We start from the raw sequence: 25,539 nt of genomic DNA on the forward strand, positions 1-25,539 counted from the left end.
TCTTCTGAATACATTCTTTGTCTTTTAAACAACAGGTTAAGGATATTTTAGTAGAAAGTAAATTGTCTGTCTTTATTGCTTACTCAAAAGATCAAAATTGTAATGAAGAAAATGGTTAATCTCCCAGGTTAATGTTTATTTTCCATATCATCAGGCAAATTTAAAACTATTTATGCCTATTATAAATATCAATTTATGCTTGTTATTTAGATCTTGATCATCTTCCAAGGTTAAATATTTACTTTTACTTTTAAATTTATTACATTTGTTATATATCCATGTCTAGGAAAATCAAGGAAAACTTTTTGTCTCCACCTATGTCATACCTATCTCCTCCCTTAGCTATTCTAGTGTGGTATATCTTTTTTATTCTACTATGAATCCTTCTTAGATTATAGCTATGGAAATCCTACATTTCATTATAAAATCAAATAAATATTTAACTGTTCTAATAACATTTCGATGATGTGCCCATCCATCCTATTTAAGTGATGACCTCATAAACATTTATCAGAAGCTCTTAAAAATAGCTGTAAAAATGTATGCCCTAAATAAATGTAAAAATATTTTGTAGACTAAGATGGAACCCCATCAAATAAAACATGAAACAGGCAGCTCGTATCTGATAGGCTGATATAACTTCCAATCTTTCCCTCCTTCCCTGTCATGAATACCTCTAAGTCTTAGAAATGGAAATAAGGGGAGAAATTGGGCAATGAGAAATATTTCAGCTAGGAGGGAATACCACACTTTGATAAAACTGGTCTCTTTGAGCATAGACACAACTGGCATTTGGGAGGCAACTAAGCAATACTGTCCTTTGTATTTCTTAAATTCTTATATGCCTTGTTTGTATTCTTGAATGATACACTTGCATTCTATAAATGCCATTAATTCACTGAGTTTTCTCAGGAACTTTATGAAAAGTTACTATTCAACATAAATCATTAGCCTGGAAGTATTGATACTTTGAAAAATCATGGCTGTATGTGTGTGTGAGGGGTGGGGCAGAATACCTAGGTACTACCTCTCTGAGCCTCAGCTTCCTCATCTATAAAATGGAAATAACTGTAGCACTGACCTTACAGTGCTATTTAAAGTGTGAAATAAGTCAAGTAAAGCATAGTACATGGCCCAGAGTAAGTACTAAATAAATGTTAGCTACAATATTTTATTCATTGTCTAGTGTGAGATATGGGCACTCTATGTGTGTGGTGTATATACACACACACACACACACACACACATATATTTACAGCATTTTGATAAATTCTCCATTGAATTGTAAACATCTTGAGGGCTGAGACTGAGTCTTGCACAACTTTCTATCTCTTGTAATATCCATGCTAGTATCTGGTAAGCACTAGTCAATAGTCAATGAATGCATTTTGAATGGGAAGTCATATAAAACATCAAATGATGAATCACTTTAGTAGAAAATAAATTACAGAAAATTTCTCCATTTCATAAGGAAGGTCAATATACAGTTTTGGACAATCAAAATATGAATGTCTGGATTATGGCTTGACGTGGGACTGAAGTAGAAGGGTACTCCTGGGGGGAGAGGCCTGGATAAAGCCATCAGCTTATCTGAGTTCCAGCTCTAGTTTCATGGGGGATTTTGTCAAGTTATACAACCTACCCAAGTCTTCATAAAGATCTCTACATGCCTACTTAGCTATGCAGAATCTTACTTATTCTTTTTATATTGATAGTATATCAATATCCCAATCACACAGATAAAAAAAAAAGATTAAACAAGTTAAGTCACATGACAGGACACAGGAAAGCCAACTCTAGAGCCCATTTGACTCGTATGTATTTTTCCCCCATTACCTTGTGTTGCTCTGCCTAGCTTATATAAAGCTTAGTGGGGAATGGGATGAAGTAATAGATATGACAGTGGTTTGAAAAGTTCAAAATGCAAAACCAAAGTAGTCTATTATTATTATTTGTAAAATGTAAATTTAATGTATGTCTTTCTAGTAGACCAGATATGCTCTACATTTTTCCTTGCTATCCAGCTTAACTAACTCTTTCCTCTAACCCTGCTTCTCTGAGTGTGGGTGTAGAGTGCGTATGTGTGAGAGAGGGATCGAACGTTAGTAATGGAAAGCCTTATTAGGTCAGGGAAGATGATGGGGAGAGAAACAGTTAACATATTTCTTTCAATTCTCATACTTCAATCCAGAAGAGAAAACAGCCTCTCCTTACAGAGGATAGCTTTTGGTTGGGTCTCACACTGTAGGCATTCTTTATGAGACTCAATAATCCTGTGTCTGTTCTATTGACTCTTCAACTGAAAAAAAAAAAAATGCCTCCAGAAATTCTGAAACTCAAATCATTCTGCAGAGAACAATCACTGTCCTTCAGAACATTTTACGTACTGGCAACGTACCCACAGCCACTCTGTGAAACGAATGTATCCACAAAGTACAGCAACCATGAGCATAACACTTTTAAAGTAGTCTTTTAAAAGTAAACTTAGAATTGGGTAATCTGTATATAAAGAGAGTTTTTAAAAAAATGCTCTCATGTGTTTCATCAGTTGTCTTATCTGATAATGTTGCCCTTATTTATAGTTCTGCTGAGTCTTAAATCTGATACTGTAAGGAGATAGAGCATGTTTTATACCAATGATACTATTTGGACGTGCCTGGAGAGTTTCTCCTAGTACCTGACCTAGCAGAGAGGCAGAACCAAAGAAAACTGTTTTTTAAATGGTTTCGACTAAAAACTGATTTACTATGAAATGTGAATTTTACGCCACTTAAAGGCTGAATGAAACTAGAAGCAGATCCAGCATGGCTACAGGAGAAAAGAGGCAGACTTACAAAATTATTGGTGGGATTTTCCTTTAATCTGGGGTTTTGAGAGTTAGAAATTTCCAAAGGATATTTTCATCCCCCCAAATCACCACTGGCTTGAGTCTGGATTAAGCAAGACAGCAGTTTAGTGGGAAGAACATTGGATAAAGTATTGGGAGATCCAGATTCTCCCTGAAAGTCACCCCAGTAGAGTGGTAAAGAGAAGGGATATAAGGGGAGTATGAAGACTGTGGAGTGCCCGGGTTGAACTACTGGTTCCTTTGTTGTTGGGTAACATTTATGCTCTTTTTCTTCTTCCAGTTTTATTGAGATATAATCGACATACAGAACTGTGTAAGTTTAAGGTGCACAACATCATGATTTGACTTACATACATCATAAAATGATTACCACTAAAGTTTAGTGAATGCCCATCATTTCATATAGATACAAAATTAAATAAACAGAAAAAATTCTTTTCCTTGTGATTAGAACTCTTAGGATTTATCCTCTTAACAACTTTCATATGTAACCTACATCAGTGTTAATTATATTTATCATGTGGTACATTACATCCCTAGTACTTACTTATTCTTATAACCGGAAGTTTGTACCTTTCGACTGCCTTCATCCAATTCGCCCTCTCCCCGCCCCCGCTTTAGGCTCTTATTTCCAAAGCGACATTCTCCACCCCAAATAATCATCCTGTGAATATTTTAAATGTGTTTTATTATAGTACCTCACTTGAATAACTTACGAATTCTTTGAAGTAAACCTATGGAGCGGAATGTATTATGCATTCCAAAATTATAAGTAACGATGTTAAGTATGTGAAATAACAGCTAAAGCATGTTAAACTGCCTCTATGAGCTGGCATAGTTCTAAGTAAATGGTAGGTGGTTAATAATTACTCGTTGATCTCATTTTATTCTACATTTGTGTATTGTTTATATACACTACTAGCATGTGGTGGGCTTAGGAGGTAACAAAATCGTTCCAGTATATAAATAACCGTTTGTTGGAGTTGCTGAGGCTGGCTGAGAGAGATTTGAAGGTAGTCATGACAGTGCCTCAAATATGTATCTCTAAGGAGCTCTTAGGGGGGTTGTGAGATGACTCGGTGATAGGACAACAATAAGGGAGGTGGTCTAATTCATATTAATTAAAGGGGAGTGTGCATTGTGGATTTTCTTTACCACCTGAGGGTGTTTCAAGGCTAAATGAGGAAGTAGATGTTAATGGCTTAGAGTGTGTTCACCATCTAAGGATAGTATAAAATAATCATCATGTATTCCTTTTCATATTCACTATAAGATGGGTCTCTGTAACATTTATAGGGGTGCCTCTGGCATAAATCTAGATTCCAAATGAAAAGAAACACAGCAAAATCTGTCCAAAAAATGAGTGTAGAGCTCTGCTATTTTCAAAAGAAAATGGCGCTCCCTTGTACAAAATCACATTATTTATGCAAACCCAACATCTGGTGGAATTCAAATAACATTTTGCAGCTCTTGACATTTTTCTTCCTTGCCTTAGAATTGTTTCCCAAGACACAATAATTCCCAAGCCAATTTTAGATACTGAGTTCTTAAAAGGCTTGGTTTTCCATTTCATGTCACTGCAGCAAAATGACTCATGCCAGTTCAGGATGCATTTAAAACAATGTATTAAACAAATGACAGTTCACGTGGAATTTCATACTATCAATTCGAACTTCACCTTGTATTTCGCATTCGCAGAAAAGCTGATCCTCCACCGGACAGTGTAAAGTCGCACTTCGGACGATTTTTGGTTCTTAGGGACAGAGTTGTCTGCCCAGCTGACCCTCACAGCATCGTGGGTAAGAGCCACAGCCTGTACACCTACTGGTGGGAGCATGGGGGTGGAGACATCTGGGACCAAGGTGGGGAAATCATCAAGCAAAGGATAATAATCAACTGGGTCAGTGGGATCTGGGTTTAAAAACCCGCCAAATGAAACAAACAAATAAATACATAAATAAAAGAGTTAAAAAAATAAACATCAGTGGCAACACATCACAATGAGTTAAATGCATGGCAGTAATGATGAAAGGGAACATGAGAAGAACAGAAAAAAATACAATTAATTCAATCGGAAAACTCATTAGAAACAGTATTGCTAGATTACAAAAGTAACTGACTGTTTTCCATAATTCACTCATTTCTTTAGAGTGGTTTTATCAATTTGGCTGTCACGTCTAGTTATATATTTTAAAAGTCCATTTTTTTCTTGGAATGTTGTACCCTGTTTCTTAAAAGATCCAGTATAGAATTCATCAGTTTTATAACTATGCAGATAACTTAAAATAACAAAATACTAAGGAGTGTCTGGTTTATTTCCTCCTGCAAAGGAAATAAATGCCTACCTAATATCTGCTTTGTTATTTGTTTTTCTCCTCCTTCTCTAACTTGATTTGCTTTCTCTAATGCATTTATTATTGCTTAGATCCTACCTGCATAAATATTGTTTAGGTAAGAAACAAACAAAGGATAAAAGACCAAAGGGCCCTGAGGTCTACAGCAATCTGTCTATGGCCATGACTGCACAAAGCCAGACCAACTCTGTGGTCCTCATGGTTCAATGATGTGATAATTGGGTTTACATAGCACATGGTTTGGTTAGATTGAAATTCTTAGAGAAAGTGTAGAAGTGTCCATTTTACCCACATTCTCACAGAGTAATTAAGTTTTTTTATGGCATTTCTATATCTACATGCCTTGTTTGAAAATTTTAAGTTCCATGGAAAGACTTCATATTACTGGGTGGGGAGACAGAATGAACTACCTACAACCTGATGAGATTTGTGCTGAGATACACACATGCTGAGATACACACATCCATAACACAAACAGAATCTGCATAATGATGTGTGTGGTTTCATAAGATTCTCTAGAAAAATCTTATATTTGTTTTTATGCTGGGGATGTCAGAATCAGGGGAGCCTATTTTGTGGCTGTAGTTAGAGTCCAATTTTGAGTCTTTTATTTATTACCTAAGACATCTAAATCTGTTAAAATTTTCCTTGAAATCATATAACATGTATCCTCACTAACAAAAAACAAGATGAGCTCGTAGGCTGGGCATTTGATGGCATTTGGGGAGATGAAACGTACTAAAATGTAGAGTATCTGAAGCAGTAAACATACAGAGCTTATCTTTTTAAATACAGCACAGAGACTAAGGGCTGATTCTCATGATTACACTTTGTCCACTGAATTTTAAATGTCTACCCCCTACTCATCGCTGTTTTCCAATGAATTATTTAGTCGTTTACTGGGCTGTGGTCTTTGGAGCAAAATATAAAATCTGAAAACAAAAACAGAACAAAAGGAAGACCAAGAAAAAAAAACCCCAAAACAACAATAGAAAGAGAGAGAAAGAAAAATATGTGTTTAAAATTTAATGACAGAGCCCAGGCGTTTTGTATGTCCTTTGACGTGTCTTCTCATTGAGGGCTCCTTTAAACCCAAATGGATTTATGAAATGATGAAGGGGCAGCTGAAGACACTGCAGCCTCTAGGAGGATCGCAATCTGTCATCAGGCTGGCACATGGGTGGAACCTTTTGGCGAAACGAGAGCAGGTGCTGCCTCACTTGACTTGTTTCTATTCACAGCTGACTTACCAGGAAGACTGTTATACACAAGGGAGGACTACTCTCAAACACAAACTCCTTTTAGATCAACTCATATTCACGTTACCCTATCTGTTGTTTCTTTGCTTAATCTAGTTTTGTTGATACACCTATACTAACTTTACAGTCTTTCACAGGTACTCTGTGTAAGATTTTGAAAAGTCGTGATTCTACTTGAAGAAACGGTAATACTCAATCCTGTTATTTCTGGATTTTAGAAAAGTATGTTTTTCATGACTTCTTGTTGAGTTTCTTGGAGTCTCAGTTCCAGAATGCATCCCTAAATTTCAAGTAATGCTGTTTGTTGGTATATATCTACGAACTTATGTAATTCAAAAATTTCTAACCTGGACAAGTTTTTCTTGCTTACTTTAGAGGAGTTTTTTTTTTTATTCCCCCCTCCCCCCAATCATGGCTTGTCATTCTATTTGCCACTTCCTCCAGAGCTGGGCTAATACAATAGCCATTAGTTAAGTGGACAGTTTAACTTTAAATTAATTAAAATTAAATAAAATTTAAAATTCATTTATTGTGTTGCACTAGTCAATTTCAGACGTTTGACAGCCAAATGAGCCTCGTGCCTGCCGTACTGGATAGTACAGACACTATGGTATTTCCAACAAAGCAGAACTTAGTAGCAGGTGGCAAGCACTGCTCTAAATATATGCCACATGTACTGCTAATTATCTTCGCCTCTCAGGTCAGAAACGGGGTAGCTGAATTAAAAACTACCTAAACCAAGTACCTAAACATTTTTTAAAATTATTTAATTAATTTATTTATTTTGGCTGCATTGGGTCTTTGTTACTGCACACAGGCTTTCTATAGTTGTGGCGAGCGGGGGCTACTCTTCGTTGCGGTGCACAGGCTTCTCATTGTGGTGACTTCTATTGTTGTGGAGCACGGGCTCTATGCACTCAGGCTTCAGTAGTTGTGGCACGCGGGCTCAGTAGCTGTGACTCATGGGCTCTAGAGCGCAGGCTCAGTAGTTGTGGCGCACGGGCTTAGCTGCTCCGCAGCATGTGGGATCTTCCCAGACCAGGGCTCAAACCCATGTTCTTTGCATTGGCAGGTGGATTCTTAACCGCTGTGCCACCAGGTAGTTTAGGTAGTTTCTTAGGTACCACCAGGTACCTAAACAGTTAGTGCTAAACACTAACTGTTTAGCAGTTATTTTGCTGATAAACAACTTTTTTTTTTCAGTTATTTTTCCCTCGTATTCCTGAGTGCCTTCTATACCACTGATTTTCAGTGGTAATATACAAAAGAGTGAAAAAAAAAGACAAAAACACAAAACATAGCTTTAAACCTTTTGCTAAAAAGAGAAACCTACTCAATTCCTAATAGTTGTTTTGGTAAGAACATATAAGCGTATGGTCAACAAACTGAAGTTCAAAACAAGCTTTTACAAAACATGACACAATTGTACTTCATAGAGACATTTATAAAACAAATGAGAATAAACAAATTCAAACAACACACCTCATTATTCCCCTGCTCTCTTCCCTTCTCCAGGCTCAAAATGTCTTATTTTTACAACAATATGGAATAAAATTGCAAAAAATGCGCAAAAAACTGAAACAACCTGCCCATTTGACCTAGTGAAACCTTCCTTGGCTCTAGCACTGATGTGTTCCGAATGAGATGAGGTCCAGAGTAGACCAGCATCTAGGAGCACATCCATCTGGAAAGCACCATAGCCTGATACTTACTCCAGCCTGATGCATTTACTGCCTTTGATTTTTTTTTTTTTTTTATTACTTTATGTTGGCCTCTTCCAAGACTGCTCATGGGAATACTTTGCAGAAGCTCAGAGACCAAAAATATCTTCTATGTAGCCCTTGGACACATTTATTGAAAGAGTTTCTCACCGAATCTAAACCTCTGATTCTGTTTATTTGTCCTTTGTTCTCCATGATGTGTGAAAACAGAGTAAAATAAGTCTGCCACATCTAGGCAGGGATGTGGAAAGGGCTGGTTTTATTCATCCTCTCCAACCCCTTATTGACTTTTCTTCAGTAAGAAAATGCCTCACACGTTTTCCAACTTTCAGTATTATTTTATTTCTCAGATCCATTTGGATTAGTCATAGCAGGAAAAAATTGTCTTATGGATCACTGGTATTATAGAAACCACTCTGGGAATGCCATATGCTAAGAATTAAAGAATGACAACAAATGCTCAGGGGAAAAAAGTTAATAACACCTCAAATAGTTCTTTCTGAGCAACCTATCTTCAGCTTATCTGAACTCTACTATCACTATTACTATTAGTTTCTGCTCAAAAATCGACTTTTGGCAGGTCATCTGAGTGTTTCTTCTTTGTGGGCTTTAGTTTTGGTAAGAAAATAAGAGTTCTAAAAGACTGACCATGGTTCAATTTTGTGTGGTCTGACCACAAGCCACATCCGTGACTCTTTACCATCTTTTAACCTAGGCAAGAAAGAGCTGGCTTACTGAATAAACATTACGGGAAGGACGGGCACAGCCAAAGTGGCTGCCATCTCTCAAAGAAACTTTGGCAGAGTAGGAGAATAAGGGGAAGAGGAAATCCCAGCCACCCTCCACCATGTTATCTTGTAGTTTCCATCCTGGCCCTCTAATTGCCTCATCTCTCTATATTTAGAAATAACACGCTTGACAGTAAATATTCTCTAGGGTAATAGTTCTTATTTACCCTTTTTGGGGAGCCATGGGCCCTTTGATAACACAATGTAAGATATATACTGTCTCCACAGATAAATTAATATACTGACATGCACCCAAGCTTTTGCATACCACTTCACACAGACCATAGACATTGAAACCAGCAGCCAGAGAATCAAGGAGACTCTGGAATAATATCCTTGCCTTACACGGAAATCTGGTTGAAAGCAATAAAGGGATGATGCGCTCCGAAAACCATCACATAACAACTGTGAATTTTGTTTACAACTGTAATTCTCAAGGTAAGTTTATGGACGAAGCTTCTGGATTTGGAAAACAAACTGTACAAAGTTCACATAAATTTAGCTGGTAGCAGAAGGCACAGGACTCCATTATTTATTTTATGTTCATTTATTCCTACCTTCCAGGACTCACACTCAGGCACCCGAGTAATGTTGCATGTCCTCTGGGGCTCGCTATGAAATCCTGCTCTCAGATCCTTTGTTCTCATTCAGGTGAAAATAGCTGAGAAGTTGAATGAGGTCTGAGGGTTGTGGGTTTTGAAAGGGGGCAGCATCAAAGTATTCATGAAAAGGATGGAACTCTTGGGTTTTACTTTCACATTACAGAAATAAGGCTCTTGGGGGTGGTCATGCGACTTTGCGTCATGTGATGGGTCATGAACAAGACTCACAGAGGTGGTACTTACTCTACTTCTGAGTAGGTCCAGCCTGTTCACAAACAGGCTCCGTAAATGGCTTGGGTCTCACTTTCTTACCCATCCCTTTCTCATTTCCTTGAGCCCTGGTTCTCTCCTGTGCTACCTTTCAAGTCCACCTCACACAGCAATTCCTAGAGGTGAGAAGTCCTTGAAGCAGCCAATCCTTTTAATGTGCAGAGGCCCTGGACACTGTTGGGGTGACCTATTGGCCCAGCTCAGAAAGAACCCACTGGGTGACACAGCCAAATCCAAGCCAGCCCCATGAGGTCGGTTCATCCTTGTCATATCAGCTTGAAGGACCCTCTGCAAAGAAGCAGGTGTCCATTCAGGCACTTGGTGGCCTTTTTTGCAGAGACCCTCTTGTCTACATTGCATTGATTTGAAACAAGCTGCCCAGAGGAATGAAGAGTGGTATCAGGATGCCAAAACGTGAAGCTACTGGGAGAAGACAGAATAAGAGATCTATGTTCTCTAATTCCATATACTAATTTATAGACTGAATCCCTCTCAAATTTGATAACCAAAAAAATAATAACTGGTGTGTATACATATACACATAAGGCTTAGGACATGATTACATACATTTTTTTCTTTGTATTTTGTTTTGTTTCACTTTAGTTTGTTTTCTTCACCATAATTCAAATACCTTGTCACAAGAGAATTAACTACTTTAGCTTACCGGTTATAGATCTGGTGGTAGCACTTTCATAAAGAGGAACTCCTTCTCCTGCATTGTTAAAAGCTTTTAGGGAGATTACATAGTGGGAACTTGACTCTGGAGAAAAACAGAAAAAATATGAACGTGTTGATTTATTTAATGTATTGAAATACTCAGGATAAACATTTTCCTGAAATCAAATTGAATATAATCAATTAAGCAAACAGTTGTTAAAAAAATGAGTGAGTTTAATTCTGGGAAGAAGGTGGCAGTGGTGGCAATATAGTTTTTTGATCTTCCTGAATCTTCATATAAAAAGACGCAGAAGAACTAGATAGAAAACCAAAGGCATTTAGACATTTATGACAAAACGAGGTGATGAGGTCTATATGCTCACACCCTAAGATACAAGTGGATGTGGACAAACCACCAATATGTTATCATGAACCTGCATGTTATCAGTATCTGTGTAAGAGAAATCAGAGGGAAGCAACAAACCTGAAAACAGAGTAATTCTAAAATAACTATCAAGTAATGCTAGAAAGTGCAATGGACCAGTTTAAGATCAGTAAATGCAAATACTTGAAACTAACCTACAAAGTCTCCTTTCCAGGACAGTGTTCACACTGGGGACAAACTACTAAGAATATATTTAAAATTCATGAGTAGGACAGAAGCAATAGACATGAAAGGAAGAGAAAGTCCAGATCAAAGTAGGAGAGAGGAACAGTCATGAAAAGTTAGAAAGCAAACTGCCATTGTTTTTAGTGTGTGACAGGGTTCAGCCAACTTTTCTGTAAAAGGCCAAGACAGTCAATATAGCTGTGCAGACCACTTTGTCTCTGCCACACATTCGTCTGTTTGTTTTGTTTGTTTGTTTACAACACTTCAAAAATATAAAAACCATTCTTAGTTCAGTGGGGCCCAAACAAAAATAGGACCTAGGCCAGATTTGACCCACAGGCTATAGTTTGCTGAGCCCTGAGCGCAGGTCTAAGGAAAATAACAGGATAGGGAACTCTGTGTATTTAGAAGAGCTATTTGAACTTCTGGGAATGCAGGGAAACAAATCACATAAAAGCGAGCAACGAAAATCCGTTGAGGTTAAATTCCTTACAAAACAAAATGAGGAGAACATCATTCTTATAGACAAGTACACAAGGAAAGGATCAAAAATACACGAGAAAAACAGATCAAACCTGCAATTTACTGTTTCAAAGTGAGCTAAACAACATTAAGAAAATAAAATGCCAGATATGCAAGAGTTAACATAAATCAGAATTGGAAGAATTCAGAAATGAGGCAGCCTGGCTCAAGAAAGAATTCTATGTAAGTGACAAAGAAATCTGAATGGGGCAGCCCAGCTCAAGAAAGAATTCCACATAAGGGACAAAGGACTCTGAATGGGGTGGCCTAGCTCGAGAAAGAATTCCACTAAGTGAAAAAGAAATTTGAGAAATAAAGTGTAATGAGATGAACAAATAAATGCAACAAGGAGAAAAACGAAAACAAAAACAAAAGTAAATGAAGAAAGAGTAGAAAAGAATGCAGGAAAAAGTGACAAATATTCTAGAAGGAAGCTAACATTGGAGTAATAGTTGTCCTTGAGGGAAAAAAAACAAAGAAAGGGAACAGAACAAATATAGATGAAAAAATGTTATTCAAGAAATTTTTGCTGACTTAAAAAAATCTCTTAGGCACACAAAAGAATACATGACTTATAAGAGGGAAAATTAGTTTATTATCAGACTTTTTGACACCACCATATTGTGCCCGAAGAAATTTACGTGATTTTTTTGAGACACTCAAGGTAAGACAATGTGATTCAAGGATTTTCCAGGCAACAAGAGTTAGCTTTAAATATAAGGGGCTCACCCAAACTGTTATCAACTTGCAATTAATCAGGGAATATTGTTCCCCTGATCCTGAGATCCACTAGAAAATGAGCTTTAGACATTCTAAATGACCAGGGGAGATACTGACCTAATAACTAACTGGTGAACAATAAATTTAATGAACTAAGACTAACTGAGGGTTAAAAGGAAGAGGTTTTATTTTGCAAGGCTACAAAATTGTACCTATATTATAATATATTATAATATAGGTACCTATATTATAATCATAAGATAAACTTAAGGGAGAATATGAATAGTATATGCAAAAATGTTTCAATAATTATTATTGATGGTGATACTATTATTATTGTTATTCTGAAACCAATGTAATATGAGATAGAGCAAATGGGTTATCAGGAGACATTCTAATTCTATCATACCCTGTGTCCTTGAGAACTGGATTCCTGGTGTGAACAAAAGATTCAGTATTGTGTTCCCACAATTTAACTGAAAAATCAGTTTAAGTTCAAAAGGTATTTTATCTCTAATTCTGTCCACTGAAAATGTCTAGAAACACTGACTTAATAATAACGGGTATCCCTAGCACCCAAACTGAGATTTTGAAAAAAATATTTTGCACTGCAAGAAACAAAGACTTCTTGGAGAGCTGGTTGATTCCTAGTCTGAGGCAGGAAACACAGCAATTGAGCCTGAGGCATCCTCACATATCAAATAGAAAGGAAACATTCAAAGACTAACAGGATTGTGTCAAATGGATTCAGAAATCAACTTGGAAGAGTTTTCCACTGACCAAAGGTGAGGACAGTCTGAGCGTCAATAAAGATGAAAGTTGCAATGAAATGAAACTTAACAAATACATATGAATGGGTGAATTCATAAAGATTTTTTAAAGAATAATAAGAGTTGGTCACTTCTGAGATTGACAGGGAACCAAATTACTATCTTCAAGTCTGGGTAAAGAGTCAAATATTTATCATGTCTTTCTTGAATAAACTCTACCACTGTGTAACCAAAGAGCATGTGAGGGGAGTATCCTTTTACCGTATTATTCCTACTGATAAGAAACAAATGATAAAATTCAAATATTGCTATTTTTCAGCCCCAGTGAACAAATGAAACTATGCATTAAGCATTCATGATTGCTAAGATAAAACAGAGAATCCAGACATTACATACCTCCTAATGAAAGAACACACTACCCTCTAGAGTCTTGCCAAAAGGATCGAACCTACTTAGTCGATCAAGCTTCTTGATCCAAATGCCAGTTTGCAGGAAACAGAGCAAAGATACAGGTTGAACTCTAACTTAAAATAACTCATGAAGTGATACATTTGTCACATGTGGTTTTCTGTGTCTGTGTTTTATTTTACAAAAAAAAAAAAAAGCTTTTAAAATGAATGAATTTATCTTTGACAATATTCTTTGAAAATTGATTAGATGGCTTTTCCTTTGTGAAATTTTTATGTGCCCCAAATATTAGCGTTAAAGATTTGACATTCCAAACCACAGTGACACAAGAACCACAATACAACAAGAAGAATAAAATAAGATTACATTCAATGCAGTCGAAGGGCTTCTATTCAGTGAATTGCTTCGCCTCCAAGAGGGGATATTTACTTTTTTAGATTTATGTTGTCAACTTAGTTTACCGAAAAGAAAGTAATCAGTCAACAAGTGTTAAATGCTGTTGGAGATCCAAGAATATTTGGAAAAGATGGACCTCTGTTGTCAGGTTACAATCATAATTCCGGGCAGAGAAAACAATGAAAGACTACATAAAATTAAGCAGTAAAGTATGTGATACAACTTATGAATGCTATATGACTTTAGAGGCCTAAAAAATTAGTGAGGGATTGGGTCATCAAAGACTTCTTGGACTTGGAACTAGGACTGAAGGGCATGGGTAGGATTTAGAGGTAGAAGGATGGTAGAAGAAAAAAAACATCTCAGGAAAAAGATGGGACAGATTGAAAATACAGTGAGGAAGATCACCAAAATACTTTTCTACTAGGACGAATATACTTTATAGTTACTGGAGTGAAGTCAAAGTCTGACTTCAAACATATATACAACTACAATATAAACATTTATATTAGGTTAGAACCATAAAAAATTACTTCTTTTGGGTGAAACTGCATTTAGTTTCACCTAATATACATATACTATATATTTTCATCTGTCTATGTATTTCTTTATTAAGGAAGTGAGAGAGAGATCAGGAATGCCAAACTCACATGCTTAGAAGTCAGAATTTTATTTTTGTTTTTGTCTTTGTTTTTAAACCTGAGAGAGGGAGGGAGAGACAGACAGATAAAGATATTTGGCTACAGTGTATGAGAGACAATAGGGGAGAGAGGATCCTGGACAGGAATTCATCTAAGTAATTCACGTAAGGAGAGGGGTCACCACTCAGCTTCCAGGTGTTATTAGCATATGGAGAGCAGTCCTGGTGTCAAATTTTCTGGAAATCCAGATTTTTATGGGAAATCATCACATTCTCAAATGTTGGCAAATAATTCAAATAAAGAAAATAAACCTGTGCTGGCAAAACAAAATGTATCTCTGAACTGAATCCAGGTCCATGGCCACTAGTCTCTAACCTCAGATTCCTACATATACAACTATATGTAGGAACATATATGTATTATGCAAATATATATGTGTTCATGGAAGAAGGTCATAAAGTCTGGGCTTCCTCAGTCAAGATGTCAACCATAAGATCAACAGCAACCACGAAGAAACTATATGATGTGGTAAAGAGGGTAAATATAAAATAAGAAAGCAGGTCTCCTTTATGCAAGGTTATTGAGTATGCTTGTTTTATGTGGACCTCTCCAATTTAGACTGGAATTCAGAGGGAAGAATGTCTGACTTGAGTTCTGAACTTCCTGCTCAGGGTTGATGCTGAAACTCCCAGCCTGGCCCACGTTACACTGAATTCATCCCTTCACCACTCTGTCCCCACCTTCCAGCTGCCCAATTTCTACCTCCTCAGACAACTGACTCTGTAAAAGCCTCTGCAGCATCACTGCACTATTGGTTTTCAGTGTTGGAGTATGCATTTATTCTCATTAAAAAAAAATTAAAAGTAACTCAACTGGTTCATTCTCATTTTACTGGTTTGAATTTTTGTCTCAATCTGAATTACCTCATCTAGCTGCTATCTGGATCCTAAGCAGTAGTCACCATTTCTTAATCTCCCCCCACAGTAAAGGCGAAGTCATTGTCATTTCAATACCGACTCTTGCTAATATCAATACCCATCAAGTCTCTACTCATCTGGGTAATGGCAGCTTTTTCCATTCGATGTCTAGCCATGGTATAAGGTATGCTAGCAAAGAGTACGGAGTTTTATAATTTACCAGCTGTTGGATTAACGAATTACACTAACTGCTAAATTCCACAAATCCTAACTACCCTGGGTACACCTTGACAGTGGCCAAGCTTCCATTTAAATAGAAAGTGGTAATGGCTTATTCTCAGGAAAGGTAAACAGATTTGCCTTTGGAGTTGCCATAACAACAATGGAGTTGTTACTGATACAAGAATATTGCTAGAGCCAGGGGTCTTCAAGACTTTTTGATCTGGTATTCTGCTGTTGTCAGTAATTTGAGGATCAGGTAAGTCCACTGACATTTGTAAAGTAACACAGAGCTACCTAGGAAATAAAAGACCTAAGACAACTTCACATCCCCTTCTGTCTACCTTTTTCAAGACGCTTCTTTATGCTCTTCATACTCTACCTGCTACTCAACATCTTTTGGGCTTTCTCTGGCCTCCATATAGTGCTTTTGTCAAATTGCATCTGGATCTACTAAGAAAACAACAGAATCTTTTTACACCCCCGTCAAACTTGATCCAATAGTGAATCAGCCTGAACAACAACAATAAAAATATTATTTGGTTATTGGTTAATAGTGGACATAGGACTCTATTGCTTTGATTCCCTTTTATATTGTGATGGAGGCATCTCGTTTAAGTGTGTACTGAGGTGGAAAGATGGCTGTGAGAGTCTATGGGAGCAAAGGAGAACAAGGGTTTGTGTTTTCTCCCCGTACAAAAGAAGGCTGTCATTTACTAGCTCACCACTAGAGGGCAATGTGGAGCTATTTTCCTGCACATGCTCAGAGCTCTTAAACTTTAAAACCAGTAAATCACAAAAGAATTGCCTAGAATTGTTCCCTCTTTAGAAGCAGCAAATGAGTTAAACACATTTAATATTATCATAACGAATTCAAGATGAATTAATCATTAATTATGGTCAGACCCCATTGTTCAGGAATACATTTAATGACAATTATGATAGTAAATTTATTTTTTCGATTTGCTGAAATGATACAGATATATAGGCTTGAAAAATGTATCAATTGCCTCTGAAAAACAACGCAGAGAGGTATTTTCTCATTTGAATTCACTGTGATTGAATCCTACTGAGATAACTTGAATTTTGGTGGATGTTCACATGGGGATTATTTTTAATTATGGATATTCGGAGTGATTCCAAAGATTTCAAACTCTTGATCAGATTTTCATCATTGTTTGGCCAATCTTTCCTATGGAATACATCACAATGGGACAAAGGAGGATAAAGAAATACTTAATAACTCTTTGAGCATCCAAAACAGATAGCTTCTGGCCAGTATCTTCTTTGTGGCTAGGAAAAAGGGGAAATAAATGCACATTTATTGATTATAGGGGTTATAAAGACAAGGAATGGGCAGTGGGGAGAATTTCTGGTTCTCCTTCCACAGAGACTTGGTAGGTGAGAGACCCATTATCGTAAGAGCTTTTGTTGAGGCTTGCCTGAAGGTAGTGAGATGCACGTGGCTCTCTGGGGCTAAGGGAATGAATCAAACAACCTGCAGACAGATCCTCAGGGGCTGGACCAAGATGCTGTACTTGGTAACAAAAGCCAGTGAGAAGAACATCATCGTTTTTAATTACTATTTTGTGTGAATTAAATGCCACTGGCATGTGCTAGACTGACAGCCCATAGTCCTTTATTCATTACAGATTAGTTACTTCACTCAGTGGCCCCATCAATGCCAAGCGCTTGCCGGGGCCCAGTCTTCATGTCTCTACATCTTTTGCCCTCTGTTAGCGCTGCCAACAAGTCAATTAGAGAAAATTAGAGTGGTAGCTGTTTTCCTAATGCAGATGCCTGCTCACTGCAGAGAAGCAAGGCTACCCCAGGCACAGAGTACAGACCACTGGATCCCCGTCAGATGGTAAATGTTACTGGATACCTCTGACCCCACTGGACCTGAACCGTTTAATTAAGTGTAATGGGTGGATAGCAAACACAGACAATTGCATTGATCTCTTAAAAGCATGAGCAATTCATATTCAAGAAAGATGCAATTTATACAGTACTTGCAATATTCAATTCTACTTCATTACATATACTTGTTTGCAAATTGAATTAATAGCTAATCTAATTAGCACCCTTTGAAGGTTTCCTTCCTTCCTTCCATCCCTCCCTCCTTCTTTCCTTCCTTCCCTCCCTCCCTCCCCCTTTTCTTCCTCTCTCCCTCCCTTCCTTCTTTCCTTCCTTCTTATTCTATGAACACTATTCAAAGAACGGTCAGATTATAACATAACTTGTTCATTAACCAGTCTTGCAGGTACCACATACTCAGCTAGTCTGTGTAAGGAAGTATTTGAGTCTAAAGGAGAATCAACATAAATTTTCTTTAATCTACCAAGGTTTATCACCAGGAGGGAAATCAGATAAAAATAAACTTTATAGGGAAAGTTTCACTGCTTGGCATATAGGAAGTATTTAACAAGTATTTGTTGAATTGATGAACATGTGAGACACAGAAGGGCTATATTATTTAGTGAAGGTGAAATGGCAGCCCCCAATCAATCTGAACAAAGAACTCAAATTTCTTGATCTCAGACTACACGTTCTGATACCTGTAGGTTTATGAATCCAAAGAGATTGTGCAACGAAACCTCTCACTTGCATATTCACATTCAGTTATTCTTCCTCTATTCATTTGTTCATTTGCTCATCAATTCTCATTGAGCACCTTCTGTGTGTAAGACATGGTTACACGTTTTCTAGGGTATGTAAGGTTTTAAACAAACAAGCCCTTATTCACCTTGATGAATCTTCTAATATAGAAGCCATGTTGGAAGTTTTAAAAAAAAATCAGAGCAAAGTGTTCTGGAATCAGAGAGGCTTTGTCGAGAAGGTGGCAGTTTTGCTGAATCTTCTGATGAAGAAAGGTTGAGGAGAGAGAGTGGAATAAGCAAATACAAGTAAACACCACATGGTGGTTGTACAATCATGCACATTAGGATCAAAACTTGAAGACTGACAATTTCTCCTCCCTCTCCCTTTTCTCCCTCCTCCATCCCCCTCCAAGTAGTAACATTTGTTGGATGTCTAATTAGGCCCTTTGTTAACTATCTCACATCCTTTATTTTATTTAATCCTTCCCTTAATCCAGTCTCTGGCATGCAGTAAGTACTTAACAAATATCTGTTGAATGGATAAACGATTACCCCCTTTTTGTAGGTAAGTGGGAGAATTTCTAATTCCAAAGCTCAGCCCCTTATCCTTGCCTTTCACTGAATAATTGATGGTGAGTTGAATAACATTTTGAATAAGTTTCAAACTGTGCTTTTAGTTTTTTTAAAATTAATTAATTAATTTATTTTTGGCTGTGTTGGTTCTTCGCCTCTGTGCGAGGGCTTTCTCCCGTTGTGGCGAGCGGGGGCCACTCTTCATCGCGGCGCGCGGGCCCCTCACTGTTGCGGCCTCTCTTGTTGCAGAGCACAGGCTCCAGACGCGCAGGCTCAGTAGTTGTGGCTCACGGGCTTTGTTGCTCCGCGGCATGTGGGATCCTCCCGGTCTGGGGCTCAAACCCGTGTCCCCTGCATTGGCAGGCAGACTCTCAATCACTGCGCCGCCAGGGAAGCCCTCAAACTGTGCTTTTAGAGATACTGATTCCCCAGAACTATGTAGTCCAGGAAAAGATGTTTAAAGCTGGTCCACGTCAGACACTGTTGTAATTATCCAGGCAAAGATCGCAAAGGCCTGCCTTGAGGTGGCAGAACACAAATGAAGAGCAAAAGGTGCATGTGAGTGACACAGTTTGTAGGTATATTTGGAGGAACAATGAGGAGGGGAGAAATCTAGAATGAGTTCTACATTCTGAGTCTCATAGTGAGCTGAAAGTATTGTTGGGACTAGGAAATCAAGAAGGGAGAGAAGGATTCCTGCTTCTGTCACATTTGGTATAGAGAGGAAGGGGCATCACAGATAAAACAGACGGGCTGCTCTGGGCTCTGGTCATGGTGTAAGAATTGTACATAAATAATCTGTAGTATGGAGGATACTTTCTTTAAGCCTCGAGGAAGCAGTGCATTCCTCCAGATACTCTTCCAAGTAATTGTATTCCTAGTTTTTTTTTTTCCCCACTGAATTAACTAGCTGTCTTGGGGTTATTTAGAAATAATCTGCTTAGAGTTGTTGGCTCTTTCTTGATGAGTGCTACCAAACGTATGTGGTATTTTCCATCACATTTAAGAAAAGCAGACTTTCATGTGTACTGTGCTCTGACTTTAAAAACAATTTTTCATCAGTTATCTCAATGATGTTACAAAGAAGTTAGGGCAGGGATGGTCATTCCCATTTCAGTAATGGAGAGACCGAGGTCCAGTTGTAATCATCTCAGCCAGAGAAGACACAGGAAGTACTGACTGCCTTCCATGTGCCCAGACTTGCTTCTCTATAGCAACAGGATGAGAAGGTCTGGGGTTTTCTCTGGACCATAAAGCAGAGCAGACTTTAGTTACCAAGTAGAGCAGAATAAACATTCGTCACCTGCTTTGGTTGGTGAGGTGTGCTTTTTGGCAGCCTGCCCTCAGAGTCAGAGAAACAATTAAATCCTTAGATTATAAAGCACCACAAACAGCTTACAAATGGAGCACTTCATGAAATGATTTCTCAGCAAAGCTTTACATGAGGAAATTACCAGAGACGATATAACCAAACATAGAGGTTTTCCTCTTTTCGTTCATATCTCTCAAGGAAATATTGAATTAAATAAAAGACAAGGTGAATATATTGTAGGACCATCTAAGGACTCAACTAATAAAAAACACAAATACTGTTCACAGCAAACAAATCATTACTTTGGCTTAAAAGCCAATCAGACTGACCTCCTAGCATAAAGGAAAAATAGAAGAAGAAAATAATAAAATAAAATGTGTTTTGGTTAGGAACTGAAAGAGGAAGCATATCTTTCCCTTTTACAAACATTTGCTATCCTTTCTTCTCTCATTAATTTTTGTCTCCTTTTTCTATGCTTCTGGGGTTCTTCTCTTCGTTACTCTCCTAATTCTTCTAGGTTTCTGGGAGACAGGATGGGAACTAGGCAGTAGAAGAGAAATACAAAGAGAAAGAATAATAAGCATATGAATACAGAGGTGCTGAGGAAAAAGGGCAGACGTCAGTATAATGATGAGAGCTTTTATTAGCACTCGCTGTACCAGATGCCAACGTGGCCAGGCTTTATCGGGCTTATCTAACCCAAAGGTGGGTACAATGATTGTCCCCACTCCAAAGATGAGAGAATGGAGTCTTAGGGATGGTCAAAGAGCTTGTTAATTAGCAGCGCTCAGATTCAAAGCCAGGTCTGTCCTACTTTTGCATCTACCCACTTTCCTATCACTGCAGGATAAAGATTAAGCGAGACATCAGAGGCAAAAGGCCCCAAATGCTTTACATTCTTTTTTGAAGCGGAAAAGTAGAAAGAAAGACACAAGACAGAAATAATTTGGGGACTTTACCATGGCTCAGGTTAAGCAGAGCCCAAGTGGAATTTTTTACCTTTTAGCATCTGAGATGTGTGTGTGTGTGTGTGTGTGTGTATGTGCGTGTGAATGCACACATGCGAGTATCAAAGTAGCCTGCTCAACCTGTCAGCTTCTACATTCACTCAGGTTCCTGCCTTCATTTGGGTAATGTGTCTTGTTATTTTATTGCTAACCTTTCATTACCCAGGATGCCAAATAGATAATACTCAAACACTTAAGTGGCATTCAGCCTGCACACATTTATGTGTATATTTATTTATAATTACGGTGGTTATTTCTCTATGTACTCTTGCTTCTGCTTTCTTCATTATCTTCAGATTAAGCTCCATTTACAGTAACCCACTAAGTATTGTAAAAACAGCGTTGTCCTATAGCACTTTCTGTGATGATGTAAATGTTGAATAACTACACTATATGGTATGGTAGTCACTAGCCACATTTGACCGTTGAGCATTTAAAATGTAAGTAGCATGACTAGGAACTAATTTCTTTTCATTTTATTAAACTTTAATTAGTTTAAGTTTAAAGAGCCACATGTGGCTAGTGGCCTCCATGGTGGACAGCACACCTGTACAGAAGCTCTGTTTATCTTTCTCTCCCATGGTATTGCCATAGTTACTAAGGTCTTGTGGACAATGCCAAGGGCAACTGGAGAAGATTCGGGGTGAGGGTTCTTGCTGCTACTTTTCTCTTCACATGTGGAATAACTCACTAAGTGTACATACTATGATTTTATAGTCTGGGTTAAAGTTTAATTTTATAGGCTGCACACATATACCACACCTGAAGGTAAAAAATTTAAGCATTTGCCTTGTATCTGATTCAATTTCTTGTATATATCTTAAATGATTTCTATCCTCATGGCAAGTAAGCTACCTCCACTGATGAAACTTCTGAGTACTCAAATGTTTCAATTCTGTGCTCTAAAATTTGGATGTGTTGCTCATCTGAATATGTACTCCATTCAGGAAAATATGTCCAGATGGAAAATAACTTTGTTAATAATGGAAAGGGACATTAAATTAATGACAAGTCTAAGGTGGCTGTAAACTTGAACTCATTTTTAACCTCATGCTTTAATAAACCATGAAGAAATGAAGTCAAAATAGTTAGGTTAGAATAAAGACCTGGTAAAAATAATAACTACCAATGAAAAATGGCACAAGGAATATAGCATTAGGCCATTGATCATAAACAAATATAGTTTTGGACTTAAGTTCTCAAGCAAATCAACTGGTATTTTAATTACCCACTCAGATTGCCTTGGGCTCAGGGGGTAGAAGAGGAAGAGAAAAAAAAAATAGACAAAACCAAATGGACTTACAATGACCTGAGCCAAGGTCAAGCAAAAGTCTGCATTAATAGTAACAGTAGATGTATGGGAAAAGTAAAACACGCTGTCATTATCAGGAAGCCAGTGAAATAAGCAAATTACAGTTGTTGATCTCAGCGAGATATACTGAATTATAGCATTACTGGTATAGATTTGGATTTTAACAGACAATTTTGTACACGATTGCTTTACATTGACCTAGATTGTAATACAGCTGCACGTCTGGAAAATTCTGCTGAAAGACTGTGAACAAAGGGAAATGATAAATAGCAACCCATCCAGTTGTGGGGAGGTACATGTGGTGAGGCTGGGCCTTCTTCAGCACCTTGTTTAGTAAGAACTGGGAAGAAGGTAAGTAGCTAGAGGAGAACATTTAGAGATGTAAACTGAATAAACCTGAACCCTGCGGCAGGGTGACCTTAGTGAATTCCCAGGGGCCTCGCTTTCAGGGAGAATGGCTGAGAATTTAGGGTCAAGGCTCAGAAGGCAAGAGTTCTTCCTTCCAGACAGATGTCACCCCAAAAGGTAAAAATGCAGAGAGAGTAGAAAGGCCGTGGCACTGGGATTAAACAGACCTGAGTTAGAAATGAATTTGACTACTTAAAAGATATATATATTCTTAAGCAATTTTCTTGACTTCTCTCAGTTCTATCTTTGTCTTTTTTAAGTCTGGAAATGTGAATAGTATTACCTTCATTTAAGATATATGCTGAAATTGGTGCAGCCACTATGGAGAATAACATGAAGGTTCCTTACAAAACTAAAAATAGAGCTACCATATGATCCAGCAATCCCACTCCTGGGCATATATCCAGAAAAGACGAAAACTCTAATTTGAAAGATACATGCACCCCAGTGTTCATAGCAGCACTATTTACAGTAGCCAAGACATGGAAACAACCTAAGTTGTCCATGAACAGATGAATGGATAAGGAAGATGTTCGATGTATATATATATATATATATATACACACACATACACACACACACACACACACACACACACACACACACACAAATACAATGGAATATTACTCAGCTATAAAAAAGAATGAAATAAGGCCATTTGCAGCAACATGAAAGGACCTAGAGATTATCATACTAAGTAAGTCAGAGGAACATCATATGCTATCATTTAGACGTGGAATCTAAAAAAAAAAATTGATACAAGTGAACTTATTTACAAAACAGAAATAGACTCACAGACTGAGAAAACAAACTTATGGTTACCAAAGGGGAAAGGAAGAGAAGAGAGCGTTAAATTAGGAGGTTAGGATTAACATATACACATATATAAAATAAATAAACAACAAGGACCTACTGTATAGCACGGGAACTATATTCAATATCTTGTAATAACCTATAATGGAAAAGAATCTATATATATATATTTATATCAAATAACTTTGCTATACACTTGAAATGAACACAACATTGTAAATCAACTTTACTTTTAAAAAAAAAAGGTGTAAATAAGGCTTGAATGGACGCTTCACAAAAGAAGATACAGAAACGGCTAACAAGCGCATGAAAAGGGAAATGTAAATTAAAACCACAACACAATGAGATGCGAGTTCACTTACAGCACCAAATGTGACGGTTTGGAGCAACTAGAAGAACGCAGTGTTTCTAGCTGAAAGGTAAAACGCTACAACCACCTTGGAAAACTATTTAGCCATTTCCTTTAAAGTTAAACAGATTCTTATCATACAATCTGGCAACTCCCTCCCGGATATTTACCCAAGGGAAATAAAAACATATATCCACAAAAAGTCCTTTACAGAATGTTTAGAGTAACATTATTAATGATAGCCAAAACAGAAACTAACTCAAATGTTCGAAAACAAAACCCATAAATAATGACATTCTCACAATGGAATACCATCTGAGTAATGAAAAAACATGGGCTACTGATACATAAAAGTATACTGATGAATCTTGAGAACACCACACTAAGTGAAAGCAAAAGATACCAGACTCAAAAGAATACAGATTATAAGGGCACATTTTTAGGAAGTTCTACGACAGGCCAATCTAATCTATGTTACTCAAAATCAGGACAGTGGTTGCCTGTGAGGGATTGGAGGTTTATTGGACGGAGGTGTGCAGAAACTGTGTGTGGTGATGGAAATGAAGTGTACCCTGATTAGGTCCTTGTTTATATAGGTGAATACATTTGTCAATATACATGCAATTGTATCTTTAATATCTGGGCTTTTTACTATATGTCAATCTTGCCTTAGTTTAAAAGAAAAACTATACATGTCTTGTGGTCAGACAAAATACGTTGATATGATACTTTAAAATAACTAGATACTGGGTCAACATTCAACATTCAATAATGGTATTTGTTTTATTATTATGACCTGTTTTGAATGCCACCTTTTATGGCATTTAAAGTTTTGTTTACTTTCTTTTTTTTAGGGTCCTAACTTTACCTTCAACGCCTACTTTGTCTCTCAGAAGGTTGTAAGAACCATTACCTTGGTGTAACCAAAAGCTAAAATTTTACTTCACCACCCCTCTGCCCTTGGAATAACACTGACAGTGGTCATTCTTTGTAGATTACAAAAGGAAATACAATCGTGTTTCCAATTAGTCACTCCTTTTCCTTCTGACACTCACCAGTCCCACTCCCTTTGAAAACTATGAACGGGGATTGAGATTATTCCGGAGGTGACCTGGCCCTGGAATAATTTATAAGGCAAGAGATGTCTCTGATAATTACTCCTAGTTATTCTGAATGTATCATTTAAGGGAGAAAGAAAACTTTAGACAAGCTGCAAAGAGAAAGATAATCTTGCCATTTTAAGACGTTTTTGAAAATCTGCAATGTTGGTTTATAATTTGTTGTTCATCTTATTTATAATATTTGTCCTTTAATCATTGTTGGTTGTAATATTACATCAAACCCGTCAATAAAAAAATTCTTGTCAATGAAGGAAATCAAAAGAGTATGTGGTACTTTCTAAAAGTCTTTCTCAACAAAGATTTCCAAAAGACACTGTAAACAGAAATATCACTGGCATCGGT

At 37.4% G+C, this 25,539-nt stretch overlaps 1 protein-coding gene across 1 annotated transcript in view; it reads right to left on the reverse strand.

Moving 5' to 3' along the window:
• Nucleotides 1–25,539, reverse strand: part of DCC (DCC netrin 1 receptor) — a gene marked incomplete at both ends in the record, with an annotated part of 1,161,813 nt that overhangs the window by 142,781 nt on the left and 993,493 nt on the right. The window contains 2 exons of the mRNA XM_082853095.1: nucleotides 4,527–4,759; nucleotides 10,507–10,602. Of these exons, the coding sequence (XP_082709221.1) occupies nucleotides 4,527–4,759; nucleotides 10,507–10,602 (329 nt within the window). The remainder of the gene's footprint in view (nucleotides 1–4,526; nucleotides 4,760–10,506; nucleotides 10,603–25,539) is intronic.

The sequence above is a fragment of the Leucopleurus acutus genome, assembly GCF_964270905.1.
Source record: "Leucopleurus acutus genome assembly, chromosome: 13".
NCBI lineage: Eukaryota > Metazoa > Chordata > Mammalia > Artiodactyla > Delphinidae > Leucopleurus > Leucopleurus acutus.